The 20,180-nt window shown below is 39.0% G+C and overlaps 2 protein-coding genes across 2 annotated transcripts; both read left to right on the top strand.

Annotated features, from left to right (window-relative positions):
• The first annotated feature begins 14,170 nt into the window (after window positions 1-14,170).
• On the top strand, window positions 14,171-15,183 carry LOC101338708 (cell division cycle 37, HSP90 cochaperone). The gene is given in 4 exon segments (XM_019926737.2): window positions 14,171-14,572; window positions 14,574-14,840; window positions 14,843-14,891; window positions 14,894-15,183. Coding segments are annotated over 4 exon segments (1,008 nt in total).
• Window positions 15,184-17,622: 2,439 nt separating this feature from the next.
• Window positions 17,623-19,922, top strand: LOC117312426 (serine/threonine-protein phosphatase PP1-gamma catalytic subunit). The gene is made up of 2 exons (XM_033857193.2): window positions 17,623-18,741; window positions 19,637-19,922. The coding sequence occupies exons 1-2, from the start codon at window positions 17,799-17,801 to the stop codon at window positions 19,705-19,707; spliced, it is 1,014 nt and encodes a 337-aa protein (XP_033713084.1). The 5' UTR covers window positions 17,623-17,798; the 3' UTR covers window positions 19,708-19,922.
• The last annotated feature ends 258 nt before the right edge of the window (window positions 19,923-20,180 follow it).

The raw sequence follows: 20,180 nt of genomic DNA, 5'->3' as shown, positions 1-20,180 counted from the left end.
CACTGTTTCGATAGCTCTCAGTCAGGCCTGGCAAATAGCTTGACTGTCTTCCCTGATCTTCCTTACAGTTGGGTTGTGTGACTGCACTGTAGCCCATGGAACAAGAACAGAAGTTATTTGTCCCTCTTTCACACCTGGCCTATGAAACCTCCCGTGTGAACCTCCACACTTTTTCCCTCCTGCAGAGACTTTGGAGGCCAAATGAAGATCATGGAGAACAAAATGGAAGGAGACTGAATCGTAACACTTACTTTGAACTTCACGAATGGAGAAATAATCTTGTAGTGGATTGATGGATACGATTTCAGGGTTTGCCTGTTACTGCAGTTAGTGGTACCTTAACTAATACATACATGTTTATACAGAAATTTTACAAATTGTGACTTGAAAAGAGCAGGAAGCCATAGATAGAGATGGACAAAAGATAAATCATAGAAAAAAAGAAAAAACAGTGAATGCATAGATGAATAAATAAATGAATACAAGATACTATTATTATTAAAATACATATACTATTTACTTTCAGGTCTCCAAAGCCAACTTTTGATCCCTGGATTAAAGCATGAGGAGACACCAAACCGCTGGGTGTCCCACCTTCTGCCTTGGTGAGAGCTGTGGACAAGAGGGCTGCACCAGAGGAAGAGAGGAGGAAGCTCTCAAGACATGCAAACTCCAAGACCTGAAGGAACTTGGCAGGAAAGAGACACTGGATTAGTAAGTGTTTTAAACACTGTTATTGGAGTTCTCATCTCACCAACAGAGAGAATGTAACGTTGAATACTTTGACCAGAGATCCAATAAAGTAGCGAAAAAAACATTTTAATATCTGTAGTTCTTGATTACTACTTTAACAGAAGATGATTCCCCCACTTTACTATTCATATAAATGTTATGTGATAAAAAAATCAAGTGTTTTATGGTCAAATAGCTGTGGAGAAAGTTGACAATATTCAGTTTCCCAAATTTATCTGATCGTAGACCTCTTTGATTGTGGAGAACCTCACAGTGTACAGGTAATAGGAGGAAAAAAAGCAAAGAACGTGAACGCACATGACGGAAAGGTGCAGGCACGTGCCATCCTGGTTTTGCCAGCAAGTTGATACTTTTAATATTATTTCTACTATAGACTGTATGGAATTTCACCCAACTTTGCTTATTATTCTGGTGTTCTCTGATTTTGTATTACAAGATAGCTAGTCATGCCAGTCAAAAGACTTTTCTTTTCGTTGGAACCTTAGTTCCAAACCATGTTTCAATATTTCCAGGATGAGTTAGAGAAGAAACCACAATAACCAAAGTGCCTCATATAAATGTAATTGGTTAATTGAAGCAAGTATATTGATCCATGTACAGTGTTCCATAGCTCTGCCCTCAGCATTTTGGGCCCTAGTACCCAAGATGACTTTTATAACTATAATAATCAGCTTTGTAGCTATTTCTTTGGCATCAGCTTGTTCTCTTCCATGTCTATCCTAATATATGTCACTGTATAAATTATTATTTGATTGACATTTGGGCTGCTTACAGAATAATCCAAATTGGATACCAACAGTCTGGGAAATGACCTTGGGCAACAGAGAAGAGCTAAAAAGCAATTTCCTTGGTCTCCTACTGCAGCAGTGGAGAATCTGTTGCTGCCTCATGCCAGAAACAAATTTGAGAAATGAAGGGGCTGCGGAAGCGTTACCTATTAAGTTAATATCCTTGACTTTTCATACTCCTATCCGATGACTGGAGGGCTCTGCAGGCACAAAAGCAGCATCAACATTTCTACTTAAAATATGGGTGGGGTGGAGAAATCACCTGCAGAAAACAAATACAACAAAGGCTATTTGGTCGACAAGACACCACTCCATGATAATCATACCAGAATTCTTCAAAGAAGACAGCAGTATGTCCATTTTAATGTATACATTGTCCTTAAGTTGAAAAATAAAGCAAATCTCTTCTTTGGCTGACTTCCTTACCTGTGAAAGAGAAAGTAAAATAAATAATGTGCCTACAGAGTCTGCCTGAGGAAATATATTTATATTCTTTTGGTCGTATTTCTGAGTTTTTCAAGTAGAATTATTCTTTCCCCCATGTAGTATTTTTCTGAAGTGACACTCTCCGGTTTAAAGAGTTGTTTTTCTTGGCCTCTGTAACCTGAAAATGTACCGTTTGGGTGTAGTTCACTTTAAAATGCTCTGTTGAGTAAGGAATAGAAAAGCACGAACACAGGGATATAACACAGCCATTATTTTGTAATAACTTTAAATAGAGTATAATCTACAAAAATATTGATTGACCCACAAAAAAGAGAAAAGAATGAAAAAAACAAGGAGCATTATGCACAGATTTGTCTGCACTATTTCATTTTGATAGATTCTGTCATCTTTATATCTAATTTTTGAATGCTGCAGAACAAACGCACTTCACATATGAAAAATTTTCAGTCAGAATCTCTTTTTAAAATGTTTTATTTTAAAATTTATTTATTTTTTTAACTGAAGTGTAGTTGACTTACAATAATATATTAGTTTCAGGTGTACAACATAGTGATTCAATATTTTTATAGATTATAAATAACTTCCATTTGAAGTTATTACAAAATAATAGCTGTATTTCCCTGTGCTGTACAATAGATCCTTGTTGCTTATTTTATACATAGTAGTTTGTATTGGGTTGACCAAAAAGTTCATTCGGGGTTTTCCGTGAAATGTTAAAACCAATATCTCTTAATCCCATATCCCTGTCTTGTCCTTCTCCCTTCCTTCTCTCCACAGGTATCCACTAGTTTGTTGAGTCTGTTTCTGTTTCATTTTATATATATTCCTGTGTTTTATTTTTTAGATTCTCTTAATATTATTGTTTAAAATGGGTCTTTTAATAACCATGGAACATTGGGTTTGATGTTCCCATTACCAGCAGAGAGAATGGGACCCCACTTCATATAGCATCAGAGATCCAGCCCTTCCAAGGAATTTTTCTTCAGGGACAGATTCATGGCTTTGGTTACCTTGGTTCATAATTACCGGATGTAAAAAAAAGTCACTAGATAAACTATTATTTACATATTACAAATAAGAAAACACATTCAGAAATTTGGGTTTTAAATTCAGATCTCTACCTCCAAATCCATGTTCATTGCCATCAAAATACCTGATATAAATGAAACTGGTTAACTGACACAGCCAAATTCACCCATATGCAATCTACACAGCTCTGCCCTCAGCATTTTTGGCCCTATGTGCCCAAGATGACTTTTAGGATGAAGAGCAGAGTTGCTATCCTTGTACTGATTTTTACTCTCTCCTACTTTGATGATATCACTGTTCTTTGGAACGATCCTGCTTGAATCATCTGTTACTTCCAGTCACCTCTGCTTTGATGATTTCTCAAGTATCTGCATGCTACTTTTGTGAAACTTGTAGATTCTAAAGACCTTCACTCCCTCTTTTCCCCCTCTCTCACTCTTCATCTCGTCTTTCTTTCTTTCCTTCCTTTTCAGCTACCAGACTTTCTTAGAGAAAAAAAATATATATTGGACTGAACCTCCATTTCCCTCAGAAGATAAAGATTTCCACTCTTTTTATAGTTCTTTAAAAATTCTCTCACCCTCATCTATCTTTCTTTTTTTAGTCAGATTTTTTGACTTTCTTTAGTTGTGAACCTGTACTATTTTCTATTTGTTTCTGTGTCATCTCTTTTCTACATTTTAAATAAATACAAAAGAAAATCCTTTTTTCTTTCTGATCAGAGAGATTGCATGACACCCTCTGAAGTTAACTGAAGAACCAGAGATCTAGCGCACTGATGAGTTAGAATTTCTGAACTTAGACCAGTTGCTACTATAATTGAGATGTGCAGAGTCACCTTCTTCCAGGGTTTTGCTCTGTCCTCAACAAACATGAGTACAACTACGATCATTGCTGCAGAGGGTGCCCCGTGACAAAAGCACATGGCCTGGGCCCTCCAAGAGACCTACCATCTGAGAGACTTCATAATAAATTTCTGGTAATTTCCCTCAGTAGAAATAAGTAAAGAATCAATGTTTCCAAGCAGGAAACTCCTGAGAAAAATCCAAGTTATCTGTGATAAGACTGAGAATTAGTTCCTTTATGCTTTAAAGCTCAGCTCTTTCCTCAGCTTATTTTCCCAAACACTGGAGGAGAGTTAGCCTCCACTTGCATCAGGATCCCAGTCCTGATCAATCAGCTATGCCCATGAGCTGGAATCGTATTTTACTATCATAAAATTTCTAGGCCAATCAGGTTGGACTGACAGTAGACATTTTTCAAAAATATGTGCTGTCCCAGAGTCCTAGAAATTTCTAGATGGTTCTCAGTCCACAGTGGAGAGAGGGAAAGATAATTGGGTGGGTTGTGTCACTCTAGTTTTCTTCAACCAGAGTAAATAACTTTCATGTGTTTGGGGTATTGGTCTACTGCTGTTAAAACAGGGTTTTGAAAAACATGGTTCTAAAATCGTCTGGGGAAACACACCAACCAAAGTATAATGCTGTTTAAAGACTAAGATTCTGAATGAGGTAGGCATTACCGAGGCCAATAAATTCAAACAGCTAATGGGATGTGTGCTACCTGAATAGAGAAGTATCTAATGACCATAATTTATTATTCATTGAGTGAAAATTTAGTACTAGGCACCATGGCAAGCTCCAGCTGAGAGCAGTAAATGTTTTCTAATTTCTCTGTGGTTGTACTTCTCAGACATTATCAAACATCTCACGCAGCTGCTTAATACTTTATCTGAAAAATGGGCATACAGATAGTAAGAATTAGTCAATTTATGAAAAACACTTAAAATATTACCAGGCACACAGGCTCAATATGTTATCTTCTATTATTAGTAGTATTAATATTGCTATTAATAATGAAACAATTAGTCAAAAATAGTAACTTTAATAAGTGTATTTGAAGTTTGAATCCTGGCTAACCTAAGATTTCTATTTCATTACTGGTGTCTAGAACAAAATTTCCTAGAAAAATAGTTACAATTGTGTGAAGACTTAAGAGATCAAGATTAAGAAAGGAAGCTCAGTGGTAAGCCCAGTATTCAGCCCCAAATTTCACCATGAGGTATTTGCCATTTCCAAAGCAGAAGCTAAGTAGAAATTGGTAGAAGAGAAACTGAGCAGAAGCTGCAAAAATCTCACAGGGTCGGCTAATGGGAAATTGAAGATCAGGTCCAACAAGGCTGCCAGATAAAATACAAGATGCCAGTTAGCTTTGAATTTCAGAAAAAAAACAAAAAAATTTTAGCATAATATGCCTCACATAATATTAGTAATTCAAAGTTCAAAATTAACTGGGCATTCTTTTTGCTTCATTTTAGGGTTTTTTTGTTTTTTATTGTTTGTTTTTATATAAATTGGAAACCCCAGAAGGAAGGGCTATGCCAACCAACCAGGTTTCTGGCTGAAACTCCAGAAAATCTGTACTCTAGAACTAGTAATGAAGAAGGTCAAGCCTCACAAATTGCTTCAAATCAGTTCAATTGCTAGATGCATTAATGTAACATACACTTGCCTTTTAGAAGGAGAATTAAATTCTTGCTAGAGAAAAATATAATCTTCTAGCACCTCAAATTATCTCTATAATTTTCCAGGATTTAATTAATGTTACCAGAATTAGCAGGAGATTAGAAAACTTGACCAAAAGGAACTGAGAATTGAGAAAGACAGAGAGAGAGAGAGAGAGAAAGAGAGAGAGGGAAAAGAGAAAATAGAAATATATCCACTGGATATTATCAAAGATACACTCTCTTTAAAACAACTGTGATTAATTTGTTCAATAAATTAGAGGAAAGAGAATTTCAGTACAGAGCTGGCAACAATAAAAGGAATCACCATGGAGAATAGTATGGAGGTTCCTTAAAAAACTAAACATAGAGCTACCATATGATCCAGCAATCACACTCCTGGACATATATCCAGACAAAACTATAATTCAAAAATATACATGCACTCCAATGTTCATAGCAGCACTATTTACAATAGCCAGGACACGGAAGCGACCTAAGTATCCATTGACAGATGAATGGATAGAGAAAATGTGGCATATGTACATGATAGAATATTAGCCATAAAAAAGAATGAAATAATGCCATTTGCAGCAACATGGATTGACCTAGAGATTATCATACTAAGTGAAGTAAGCCAAAGACAAATATCATACGATATTGCTTATTTGTGGAATCTTAAAAAATGATACAAATGAACTTAATTCTAAAACAGAAATAGACTCACAGACATGGAAAATAAACTTATGGTTATCAAAGGGGAAAGGGGTGTGGGGGGGATAAATTAGGAATTTGAGATTAAAATATGCACACTAGTATATATATATATATATATATATATATATATATATATATACACATACACACACACATATATATATATATACATATGTATGTATGTAGATAACAAACAAGGACCTATTGTATAGCACAGGGAACTATACTCACTATCTTGTAGTAGTTTATAATGGAAAATTATACAATACAAAATTATTTTATACAAAATTTATTTTATACAATAAAATTTATTTTATTGTAATAAAAATTATTACAATATAATTGTAATTATACAATTATACAATTATATTATAATTTATATATATATAAAACTGAATGACTTTGCTGTACACCTGAAACTAACACATTATAGATAAAATATATTTCAATAAAAATTTTATAAGAGAAATCAGCCAATATTCTGAAAATAAGATTGTCATAACTGAGATCAAGGACTCAATAAATGGCATTAAGAGCAGATTAGACACAGTTGAAGAAAAAGTAATAAATTAGAATACAAGAGAGTAAAAAATGGACAGACTGGGGTCCAGAGAAGTATAAGGATAGGAAATTCAGAGAAAAGTATAAAACAAAGGGAACACTGGAACAAAGGATCTAACCTGTAATTGAAGTTTCAGAAAGAAAAGAAAGAGAAAATGACATAACATCAACATTGCAAAAGGCCAAATATTATCAAAAGTTATTAAGGGCTTCCCTGGTAGCTCAGTTGTTGAGAGTCCGCCTGCCGATGCTGGGGACATGGGTTCGTGCCCCAGTCTGGGAAGATCCCACATGCTGCGGAGCAGCTGGGCCCATGAGCCATGGCCGCTGAGCCTGCGCATCTGGAGCCTGTGCTCTGCAATGGGAGAGGCCACAACAGTGAGAGGCCCGCGTATAGCAAAAAAAAAAAAAAAAATTATAAAATCAAAACCAAATTTCCCAAGGGAAAGAGACACTCCAACGGGAATAAAAATCTGTAAATAGTCCTGCTTATTCATTTGTGGAGCACATCTGTTCTGTACACTCCTTATCTGCAAAGCCCTATTGTGGATGTTGCATAAAGAAGGGAGAACAGAGTTAAATAAGGAATTTATTGTTAATAAAATGTCTATCTATATAATTTTGCATAATGGCAAAATTTATAATCCAAAATAGTCTTAAGACTTTTATTTTTATCTTTACTAAGGCTTTAAACCAATGGTGTTTTCTTTTCTAGCCAAATATACTCTTTCCACAAACTCCAGTTAATATGGTGTCCATCATCTTGTAATTACGGTGGAGGCTCTATTTCATACAGTTTGCTGTCATGGGGAGCTGAGAAAAAGTGTCAGTAGATAGAGGAAGATATAGGGTCAAGGCATTAAAAAAATTAGTTTTAGCATATTTAATGCTGGTGGGAATGATAGAGAGGAAGTTTACCTTCCAAGCACCCCAAGCTGTCATTTCCTGTTTTGGGGATGTGATCTGGACTATAAGATAGCCTTCTCCAATCACAGCATCTCCTTTTGTGTCTGCTTATAAGCTGAAAGGGTCCTTAGGGATTGCTCTCTCCCACTCCCTGTGTTTTACAGATAAGAAAGACAAGATGCAACGATGCCCATACCGTCATTTCTTTCCTTATACTGACACTGTCGCTTCCTAGCTGGGCTCCACATTCACATCTCTGCCCCTCCAAGTCATCCTCCACACTGAAGCCAGCAATCTTCACAAACCACAGATCTTGTACTGTTCTGCTCCTACCACCATCTAGGGGCCCAGGATTTTAGACTCCAAGTTCCAATGACCATCTATTCCATTACACTTAATGAACATGTGATTTGTGGGATTTTTGTTTATGAAAATAAAGTTATAGATTAAGTTGATATATGCTAACTTGGTTGAAAAGAAAAAAACTATGGTCTGGTATGGTATGGTTCTCACTGGTTCTAGAAATGTGCTGTGCACTTGAATAACCCAGGAAACTCTTAAAAGTCCCAATGCCTGGGCTTCCCTGGTGACACAGTGGTTGAGAATCTGCCTGCTAATGCAGGGGACACAGGTTCGAGCCCTGGTCTGGGAAGATCTCACATGCCGCAGAGCAACTAGGCCCGTGAGCCACAACTACTAAGCCTGCGCGTCTCGAACCTGTGCTCCACAACGAGAGGCCACGACAGTGAGAGACCCGTGCACCGCGATGAAGAGTGGCCCCCGCTTGCTACAACTAGAGAAAGCCCTTGCACAGAAACGAAAACCCAACACAGTCAAAAATAAAAATAATTAAAAGAAGGCTCAACATTAAAAAAAAAAAGTCCCATTGCCTGATCAAAATTCCCATCTGATCTGGCCTCTGCCTACTCTCTTCCTGGCTCCCTGCTCTGGAACACACCAGGTTTCCTCCTGCCTCAGGGCCTTTGCATTGGCTGCTTACCTCTACCAGGATTTTTTCCCTCCTGGATTGTATACTTAGACCTGAGTTTCTCTTCAAAGAGATCTCATCACTCTTTAGTTATCTTTCTTTCACCCAAGAGATTACATGAGGATGGTTTGTTATATGCTGTCCTAGGACTGTCTTACCAACTTTCACTGCAGTTACGTCAGTGTGTAATTATGTGCTCACTCTTTTGGGTGATTAATGTTCCTCCTCCTTACCAGACTGAGAGGTGCATGAGTGTCATTGTTTGCACTTGTAACCTCCGTGCTTACTTAACAGAATTGCTTTTTAGGCACTCCATAAATTTTTGTCAGGTGAATGAATGATGAATTGCCATGAAGAGGTCTGAGTAGTTTCTGTGAGACAGATTAGACATAAGGGAAATAATGCATTTACCTGATGATTATTTCCCAGTGTACCCTTTATTTTTTTGTGCCCTCCTACAAGTTTCACCAGTTCTCTACAAAATTCACAAGGAATTGACTATTTATTATTAGGCAGAAGTGTTTAATGATGTTAATGAGATTCAGCATGAAAAGTATATCTATTTTTTACTTTGCTTTGTTAAAAACTTTTTATACTCAGATCTTAGACCAAATATTTTGGTTTGTGTTTCCTTTGAGAAAAATGATCTATCCAATATGTATAACAAAAATATTATAACTGTTTATTATGATAATTCCCATGGTCTTATTATGATAATTCCCATGGTCTTCTATTTTCTAGTCATCTTTCTATTATATTTTTCTCTTATATTAATTAAATATAATTAATTAATTATAATTAATTAGGTTCTCTTATATTAATTAAATTTCTCTAAGAAATTTTTTTCTCATATTAATTAGTTTTATATCAGTATTTCAGAAAATATAAAATTACGAAATTTTCATTGAAGATAAGTTTTGCACATTAGATCTCACTAGTTCTTTAACTTAGGCATCTTTCAGGATTGTTATCTCTTCTTATTTCTTTTGACCTGGATTTTGTTATTAATTTGTTTGGTGGCTTTTCTTGCTGAGTCACATTATGCAATTGGGTTTCATGCATTTTTTAAGCCCTTGGGTATAAGGAGAGGTTAAATCCCATTAAGAATTTTTTTGGTAGTGTTTAACACTTGGTAGTGTTTAACACTTATCCTTCTTGAAAAACAATAAAATGTGCCACTGCTTTCTATCCTTTACCCCAGTATGATACATTCCTTGAGCAACTGGTAGTGTCGATCATATTTGTAGCTGATAGTCCTACAGAATCTTAAGGCTCTTGGGGCCTCTTGAGAGCATCAAGATGTTAGTGGGATGAATCTGACTGTCCCACCTGGGGGCAGCAAGGCCAGATTTCAAGCCCTCATTTTCACACTAGGTAGTTATGTGAGCTGGAATATTCTGAGTTCGTCTTCTCATCTGTAATAAACAGTAAACAGTCACAAAACTGAGTGTAGTTTAAATGAGACAATACTTCACAGTGCTAGGAGAACAAATCTGTTGGTCGTGAATCTTCTTTTCATATTATAACTGATGAAGCCCAGATGCAGATAAATCTGGGAGATTTAAGCCTGTGTAAATACACTGGCAGAGCTGTGGGCCCAGGTCTTCTACACTGCATGTTCCCATTCCACTATATTTAATTGATGTGATTTTAATTTTTGCTTTTAATGAAAATATTATTATAGAATGGGTTGGTAAATGCTATGTTGGTTGAATAGAAACAAAACACTGTATGGTCTAATATAATGATTTCCACTGGTGCTTGAACCTTAGGGCACATTGGAATCATTTGGGAAACTTTTTAAAAATCCTAATGTCCAGGCTATACCCCATTCCAATTACATCACAGTATCTGAGGGTGGGACCCAAGCATGATTTTTTTTAATGACTTCCTATTCAATTTTGTACACAGAATTTGTCAAAACGCAGCTGAGAATAGCCTAAACCATCTCCAGGACAGTTTTTAAAGGTCTGTTCTTCTGTTAACAGATCATATATCTTGGGGAATGTGTTAAGTGCCTCTTTATGGGTTTGTTTTCTGATATATTTTCCTTCTTCCTATTGAAATACACCACAGACCTTACATCTTTTGGTCACTTCATCCGTGTCACTAACCTGAATGCTGCTGCATCCCAAAGAGGTCAATGCCTTATTTGCGAGCATCTCCAGATGTCTCTTAACAATGCATCCTACAAAGATAACAGAGAAGGGCTCTTCTTTCAATAGCACCTGGTGTCTACATTTAGTTCAGCAGCTAGTAATGACTTTTATTTTAATCCCTTAAATAAATTTTTCCCTCTGGTATAAATCTAGGCTTTCTGGAACGAGGGGTGGGAGCCTTTGAGGAGACGGTACTGCCCCTTGCAGATTTAGCCAGAGATTTGTGTGGGGACACACCTGGGTAGTTTATATACGATAGGGTGATGATCTGGAAGAGTCTACTTCAGCCTTCTTCGTTACTTAAAATATGAACTGGACCATTGATTTTTCAGTTGTTTTCTTTCTATACTTCAGAATTTCCTATAAGGGGCTGAAAGATGCCAGGGTTACTTATGTGTTACTGTTTCATCTCTGACAGTTTTTATTTCTCACAGAGGATCAGAGAAGGGCTGGAAACAGCTAACTTTATTTTTATTATCTACCGTAAAATGAGAATGTGAAGTAAATGTGCAGAGTGTTTACCAGTTGAGGTCCTGAGAGAACGATCCACATATTTTCTTTTTTTTAAAAAAACACCTTTATTGGAGTATAACACCTTTACTGTAGTGTAATTGCTTTACAATAATGATGTGTTAGTTTCTGCTTTATAACAAAGTGAATCAGTTATACATATACATATGTCCCCATATCGCTTCCCTCTTGCATCTCCCTCTCTCCCACCCTCCCTATCCCACCACCCTAGGTGGTCACAAAGCACCAAGCTCATCTACCTGTGCTTTGTGGCTGCTTCCCACTAGCCATTTTACATTCGGTAATGTATGTATGTCAATGGCACTCTTTCACTTCGTCCCAGCTTACCCTTCCCCCTTCCCCGTGTTCTCAAGTCCATTCTGTCTACGTCTTTATTCCTGCCCTGTCACTAGGTTCACCAATACCATTTTTTTTATATTCCGTATATATGTGTTAGCATGCGGTATTTGTTTTCCTCTTTCTGACTTCACTTTGTATGACAGACTCTACGTCCATCCACCTCACTACAAATGACTTAATTTTTCTTTTTATGGGTGAGTAATATTCCATTGTATATATGTGCCACATCTTTATCTTTTCATCTGTCAATGGACACTTAGGTTGCGTCCATGTCCTGACTATTGTAAATAGTGTTGCAATGAACACTGTGGTACATGACTCATTTTGAATTATGGTTTTCTCAAGGTATATGCCCAGTATTGGGACTGCTGGGTCGTATGGTAGTTCTATTTTTAGTTTTTTAAGGAACCTCCATACTGTTCTCCATAGTGATTGTATCAATTTACATTTCCACAATTTATTTTTAATGAATGGAAAAGCTTTCCATATAGGAAAGCAAAGTAGATACATGTGATTTTATGTAAGTTTTGTATCATCTGACTCCGGGAAAATCTTTTGCCTGACTGAAAGACTGATGGCTCCAGGTAGTACTGGGTGACCATGCCTATAATCCTCGTGGCCGACAAGAGAGAGCAACAAGGAGAAAGGAGGTCAGGGAATGAAGAGAGGAAGCCTTGCGAGGCAGAAACTATGCGAGTGAGAGTGCAAGCTGCCCATCTGCACCTAAACAGGCATAGTGCCTAGGGCCAAGAGCAGAATTCTTTTTTTTTTCTTTTGTGTTATGCGGGCTTCTCACTGTTGTGGCCTCTCCTGCTGTGGAGCACAGGCTCCGGACGCGCAGGCTCAGCGGCCATGGCTCACGGGCCCAGCCGCTCCGCGGCATGTGGGATCTTCCCGGACCGGGGCAGGAACCCGTGTCCCCTGCATCAGCAGGCGGACTCTCAACAACTGCGTCACCAGGGAAGCCCCAGAGGCAGAATTCTTTAACAGCAGAAACTCTCCCACCCACCCTACAAACATAATAACATTTCTGTGTGTTACTGCTTCCCTTCCTTGAAATCCCTTCAGTGGAATATCTGTTTGCATTCTCATGCCGGGGGGTGTAGAAGGACAGACAAGCAGGCCGTGGAGAGTAAGCACGTAAAAGAGGAGCCACCTTTGATTATCTTTTTTACCAGTTTCTTGGTTTCATTTCAAAACTGCTTTCTTTGGTAAAAGAAACAAGAAAACTTACATGCTATGTAATGTATATGTATGTATCTGTGTGTGTATGTGTATATATATATATATATATATATATATATTCAGATCAGCCAAATCACCCCTGGCCATTAAAGGGGAGACAGCTGTTGTGGTCAGATCGCCCTCACATCCTCAGTGCCTGTTTTCTGTAGGAACCTTCCATGAATTCTCTGTTCTTCATTGATGACCATGTTTTCCAAATGTATAGTGTCTACGAAAGGTACGAAAAGTTTAGGACTTATGATAATAATAGTATTGGCAGTACCCACCCTGAGCCCTTCATTGCTCACTGCTTTTCTCACTGACCGTGGAGTTTGAGGCTGACAGGGGAGGACTTTCAAGATGACAGAGGAGGGCTTCCCTGGTGGCACAGTGGTTGAGAGTCCACCTGCTGATGCAGGGGACATGGGTTCGTGCCCTGGTTGGGGAGGATCCCACATGCCATGAAGCGGCTAGGCCCGTGAGCCATGGCCACTGAGCCTACGCTCCAGAGCCTGTGCTCCACAATGGGAGAGGCCACAACAGTGAGAGGTCCACGTACTACCAAAAAAAAAAAAAAAGACAGAGGAGTGAGACATTGAGATCACCTTCCTCCCCCAAAATACATCAAAAATATATCCACATGTGGAACAACTCCTACAGAACACCGACTGAACACTGGCAGAAGACCTCAGACTTCCCAAAAGGCAAGAAACTCCTTACCTCTGTGGCCATGTGGCTGACAGTGTCTTGGTGCTCCGGCCAGGTGTCAGGCCTGAATTTCTGAGGTGGGAGAGCCAAATTCAGGACATTAAGCCACCAGAGCCAACCTGGCCCTATGTAATATCAATTGGCAAGAGGTCTCCCAGAGATCTCCGTCTCAATGCTAAGACCCAGCTCCACTCAATGAGCAGCAAGTTCCCATGCTGGACACCCCATGCCAAACAACTAGCAAAACAGGAACACGTCCTCACCCATTAGCAGAGTGGCTGCCTAAAATCATAAGGTCACAGACATCCCAAAATACACCACCGGACATGGTCCTGTCCACCAGAAAGACAAGATCCAGCCTCATCCACCAGAACACAGGCACCAGTCCCCTCCACCAGAAAGCCTACACAACCCATTGAACCAACCTTACCCACTGGGGTCAGACACCAAAAACAATGGGAACTACGAACCTGCAGCTGGCAAAAAGGAGACCCCCAAACACAGTAAGTTAAGCAAAATGAGAAGACAGGTGTCTGAGTGCCAGTGGAAGCAGAAGGGGCTGGAGGTGGCCAAGGGCGTGGGCAGCAGGGCCGAGCTGTAACGGTTGCAGCCTGAGGCACAGCAGCTGTGCAAGGAGGAGTGGAGCTGGGAGCAGAAGCTAGAGGAGATGTGCAAGAAGGAGAAGAGCATGCCCTGGAACGTGGACCCGCTCAGCAAGGACGGCTTCAGCAAGAGCATAGTCAATACCAAGCCTGAGCAAGCGGAGGTGGAGTTGGAACAGGTGAGGGAGCAGAAACACAAAGACTTCATGGAAAAGTATGAGAAACAGATCAAGCATTTCAGCATGCTCTGCTGCTGGGATGACAGCCAGAAGTACCTGTTGGACAACATCCACCTGGTGTGCGAGGAGACCACCAACTTACCTGGTTATTTGGTGCTTTGACCTAAAGGTGGAGGAGAAATGTGCACTGATGGAGCAGGTGACCCACCAGACCATTGTCATGCAGTTCATCCTGGAGCTGACCAAGAGCCTGAAGGTGGACCCTCGTGCCTGCTTCTGGCAATTCTTCACCAAGATCAAGACTGCCAACCGTCAGTACATGGAAGGCTTCAATGACAAGCTGGAGGCCTTCAAAGACTACGTGCAGGGCCGGGCCAAGCTGCGCATCAAGAAGGTCATGAAGGAAAAGAAAAGGTCATGAAGGAGTACGAGGAGGAAGAGTGCAAGCAGCAGCTTGGCTGAGCAGCCTGGACCCCATCAAGGTATACGAGTCCCTCCCTGAGGAACTCCAGAAATGCTTTGAAGTGAATGATGTGCAGATTCTACAAGATGCCATCAGCAAGATGGACCCCACCGACATGAAGTACCACAGGCATCACTGCATCAACTCCAGCCTCTGGATCCCCAACTCCAAGTCCAACGAGGCCAAGGAGGAGGAGGAGATGAGTCCCGGGGACCCTTTGCTGGAAGCCTCCAAGCCGGGTGATGAGAAAGATGTCAGCACATGGCCCACCTCAGCTGCTTCCTGACTGCCTGCAGGTCCCTGTGTGCCCGTTTTCAGAAAACAGAAATAGACACCATCTCCCTAGCTCCTGGCTTCCTCCACTTTTGCTGCTCCCCCACCTAGCCTGTAGGGGCCTGCCCAACTGCTCCACTGCTGCCATACCCCCAGTGCTCATCCAAGTCTTTGCTTTGAGTCAATGGACTTCACTGCCTGCAGCTCCCCCACTTCAGCATTATGCAAAAGGCTCGGGGATCCAGGAACGGGTAGATGTTGCCAGCCTGGTCCACAGGGTAGGGATGGGGTCCCCAGCAGAGGGGCCTGCTCCAGTCACCGTGGGCTGTTTTCACTGTTCATCCACACTGAGTATTCTATATAGTAAACAGCAATTATCTTCCAATATACAACAGATGAAGGAGCAAAGTAAAAACTCACCAGACCAAACAAATGAAGAGGAAATAGGCAGTCTACCTGAAAAAGAACTCAGAGTACTGATATTAAAGATATGCAAAATCATGGAAATAGAATGAAGAAAATACAAGAAACATTTAACAAGGACCTAGAAGAACTAAAGAGCAAACAAGGAAGAACAACAGAAAAAATGAAATTAAAAATTCTCTAGAAGGAATCAAGAGAAGAATAACTGAAGCAGAAGAACGATAAGTGACCTGAAGATAAAATAGTGGAAATAATTACCACAGAGCAGAATAAAGAAAAAAGAATGAAGAGAATTGAGGACAGTCTCAAAGACCTCTGGGACAACATTAAACACACCAACATTTGAATTATAAGGGGCCCAGAATAAGAAGAGAAAAAGAAAGGGACTGAGAAAATATTTGAAGAGATTATAGTTGAAACTTTCTCTAATATGGGAAAGGAAATAAGTCCAGGAAGTGCAGAGAGTCCCATACAGGATAAATCCAAGGAGAAACACACCAAGACACATATTAATCAAACTATCAAAAATTAAATTCAAAGAAAAAAATTAAAAGCAGCAAGGGAAAAACAACAAATACAAGGGAACCCAATAAGGTTAACAGCTGATCTTTCAGCAGAAACTCTGCAAGCCAGAAGGGAGTGGCAGGACTTATTTAAAGTGATGAAAGGGAAGCAGCTACAACTAAAGTTACTCTACCCAGCAAGGATCTCATTCAGATTAGAGGGAGAAATTAAAACCTTTACAGACAAGCAAAAGCTAAGAGAATTCAACACCACCAAACCAGCTTTACAACAACTGTAAAGGAACTTCTCTAGGCAGGAAACACAAGAGAAGGAAAACACCTACAATAACAAACCCAACACAATTTTAAAAATGGTAATAGGAACATACATATCGATAATTACCTTAAATGTAAATGTGTTAAATGCTCCAACCAAAAGACATAGACTGGCTGAATGGATACAAAAACAAGACCCATATATATGCTGCATATAAGAGACTCACTTCAGACCCAGGGACACATACTAACTGAAAGTGAGGGAACAGAAAAAGATATTCCATGCAACTGGAAATCAAAAGAAAGCTGGAGTAGCAATTCTCATAACAGACTAAATAAACTTAAAAATAGAGACACTTACAAGAGACGAGGAAGGACACTACATAATGATCAAGGGATCGATCCAAGAAAAAGATATAACAATTGTAAATATTTATGCACCCAACATAGGAGCACCTCAATACATAGCAAATGCTAACAGGCATAAAAGGGGAAATCGACAGTAACACAATCATAGGGGACTTTAACACCCCACTTTAACCAATGGACAGATCATCCAAAATGAAAATAAATAAGGAAACACAAGCTTTAAATGATATATTAAACAAAATGGACTTAATATTTATAGGACATTCCATCCAAAAACAACAGAATACACATTTTTTCTCAAGTGCTCATGGAACATTCTCCAGGATAGATCGTATCTTGGGTCACAAATCAAGCCTTGGTAAATTTAAGAAAAATAAAATCGTATCAAGTATCTTTTCCGACCACAGTGCTCTGAGACTAGATATCAATTACAGGAAAAAATCTGTAAAAAATATAAACACATGGAGGTTCGACAATACACTACATAATAACCAAGGGATCACTGAAGAAATCAAAGAGGAAATCAAAAAATACCTAGAAACAAATGACAATGAAAACATGATGAATTAAAACTTATGGGATGCAGCAAAAGCAGTTTTAAGAGGGAAATTTATAGCAATACAATCTTACATCATGAAACAAGAAACATCTCAAATAAACAGTCTAAGCTTACATCTAAAGCAATTAGATAAAGAAGAACAAAAAATACCCCAAAGTTAGGAGAAGGAAAGAAATCATAAAGCTCAGATCAGAAATAAATGAAAAAGAAATGAAGGAAACAATACCAAAGATCAATAAAACTAAAAGCTAGTTCTTTGAGAAGATAAAATTGATAAACCATTAATTAGCCAGACTCATCAAGAAAAGAGAGAGAGCTCGTGGTTCCAGTGGGGAGAGAAGGAGGAAGCAGGGAGTGGGGCGGTTGGGGGGGACCCGCCGCGGCTTTTGCCACCGCCGCCACCACCATCTCTGTGCTCGTGGCGTGGGAAAGGAGGTGTAAATCCCGGGCGCGAGCCGGCGGCGGCGCCACTGCGGGAGGGTCGGCGGTGGGAAGGCGATGGCGGATATAGATAAGCTCAACATCGACAGCATCATCCAACGGCTGCTGGAAGTGAGAGGGTCCAAGCCTGGTAAGAATGTCCAGCTACAGGAGAATGAAATCAGAGGACTGTGCTTGAAGTCCAGAGAGATCTTTCTCAGTCAGCCTATCCTACTAGAACTTGAAGCACCACTCAAAATATGTGGTGATATCCATGGACAATACTATGATTTGCTTCGACTTTTTGAGTACGGTGGTTTCCCACCAGAAAGCAACTACCTGTTTCTTGGGGACTATGTGGACAGGGGAAAGCAGTCATTGGAGACTATTTGCCTCTTATTGGCTTACAAAATCAAATATCCCGAGAATTTTTTTCTTCTCAGAGGAAACCACGAATGTGCCAGCATCAATAGAATTTATGGATTTTATGATGAATGTAAAAGAAGATATAACATTAAACTATGGAAAACTTTCACAGACTGCTTTAACTGTTTACCGATAGCAGCCATCGTGGATGAGAAAATATTCTGCTGTCATGGAGGTTTATCACCAGATCTTCAATCTATGGAGCAGATTCGGCGAATTATGCGACCAACTGATGTACCAGATCAAGGTCTTCTTTGTGATCTTTTGTGGTCTGACCCCGATAAAGATGTCTTAGGCTGGGGTGAAAATGACAGAGGAGTGTCCTTCACATTTGGTGCAGAAGTGGTTGCAAAATTTCTCCATAAGCATGATTTGGATCTTATATGTAGAGCCCATCAGGTGGTTGAAGATGGATATGAATTTTTTGCAAAGAGGCAGTTGGTCACTCTGTTTTCTGCACCCAATTATTGTGGAGAGTTTGACAATGCAGGTGCCATGATGAGTGTGGACGAAACACTAATGTGTTCTTTTCAGATTTTAAAACCTGCAGAAAAAAAGAAGCCGAATGCCACGAGGCCCGTAACACCTCCAAGGGGTATGATCACAAAGCAAGCAAAGAAATAGATGTCATTTTGACACTGCCTAGTTCGGACTTGTAACATATAGTGTATAACCTTCATTTTTAAAAGTGTAATGTGTATTGGTCAGCTTGCTCAAAAAGTGTTTGTGGGCCCCCCCTTCCATTTTTGACTTAATGAATAGTATTTGCTGGTTATAACAGCAAATGAAAGACTCTCCACTCCCAAGGAAAAATGTTTTGTTTTGTTTAGTTCTCTGTTCCTTTTTGCAAACAACTTTAATGATGGTGTTAAAGCTGTACACCCCAGGACATTTTATCCTTTCTAAGGGGTTGAGTGTACAACTGATCTTTTTTTTAAATTCAGTACAGCCCATGAATAATGTAAATGCTCACTTTCTTTAGGATATAAAGAGAGCCCTAGGGTGCTCAATCTGTACATGTTATTGTCATAAAATGCATATTGTTGGATACAAACCACTGTGAACTCTATTTTTGTTTTTTGTTTTCAAAGGGATTGCTTTTTTTCTCATTGTCTTATCATGTACAAGCTAGTTTTTATAGCTATCAACATTAGGAGTAACTTTCAACCTTGCCAGCATCACTGGTATGTATATTTAATTAAAGCACACTTTCCCCTGTGATATACTTAAAATGACGATTAAAGCCATTATCTTAAATGTTTGTGACTCTTTCCTGAAGCCAAAGTTTCTGTTGAAATATATATTGACACTCCCCTAAGTACAAGGTGGCATGGTTGTGTACATCTGCCGCCTTTATGGGGATTCAAAAACAGGTTTTTGAGTTTGAATAGCAATTAGTAACATAGTGCTGTTTAAGCTATTAATGATTAAAGTTAATAACATTTTGTACAATTTCCATATAGCCTATTCATTAAGTAATCTTTTTACAGTTACATCAGGCCCGAACCCGTCCATTCAGAAAGCTTCAAATTATAGAAACAATACTGTTCTATACGAGTGACTGATTATGCTTTCTTTGGCCTACATTCTTTATTCTGCGGTGAAGTTGAGGCTTATAAGTCAAAACAAAGGAACTAACTTACTATCCAGCAGTTTATACAGAACTCACAGTATCTATGACTTTTTTAAACTAAGATCTGTTAAAAAGAAATCTGTTTCAACAGATGACCATGTACAATACCATGTGGTGAAAATAAATTCAGACTTATTAAATGATCAACTTGTTAAAAAAAAAAAAAAAGAAAAGAAAAGAGAGAGAAAATTCAAATCAATAGAATTGGAAATGAAAAAGAAGCAACAACTTACACCGCAGAATTACAAAGGATCATGAGAAATTACTACAAGGAACAACATGCCAATGAAATGGACAATCTGGAAGAAATGGACAAATTCTTAGAAAAGCAAACCTTTCACGACTGAACCAGGAAGAAACAGAAAATATAAACATACCAATCACAAGCACTGAAACTGGGA

Source organism: Tursiops truncatus, chromosome 5 (assembly GCF_011762595.2).
Source record: "Tursiops truncatus isolate mTurTru1 chromosome 5, mTurTru1.mat.Y, whole genome shotgun sequence".
In the NCBI taxonomy this organism is placed as follows: domain Eukaryota; kingdom Metazoa; phylum Chordata; class Mammalia; order Artiodactyla; family Delphinidae; genus Tursiops; species Tursiops truncatus.
The sequence above is the reverse complement of the archived record's forward strand: the minus strand, read 5'-3'. Positions and strand labels throughout refer to the sequence as shown.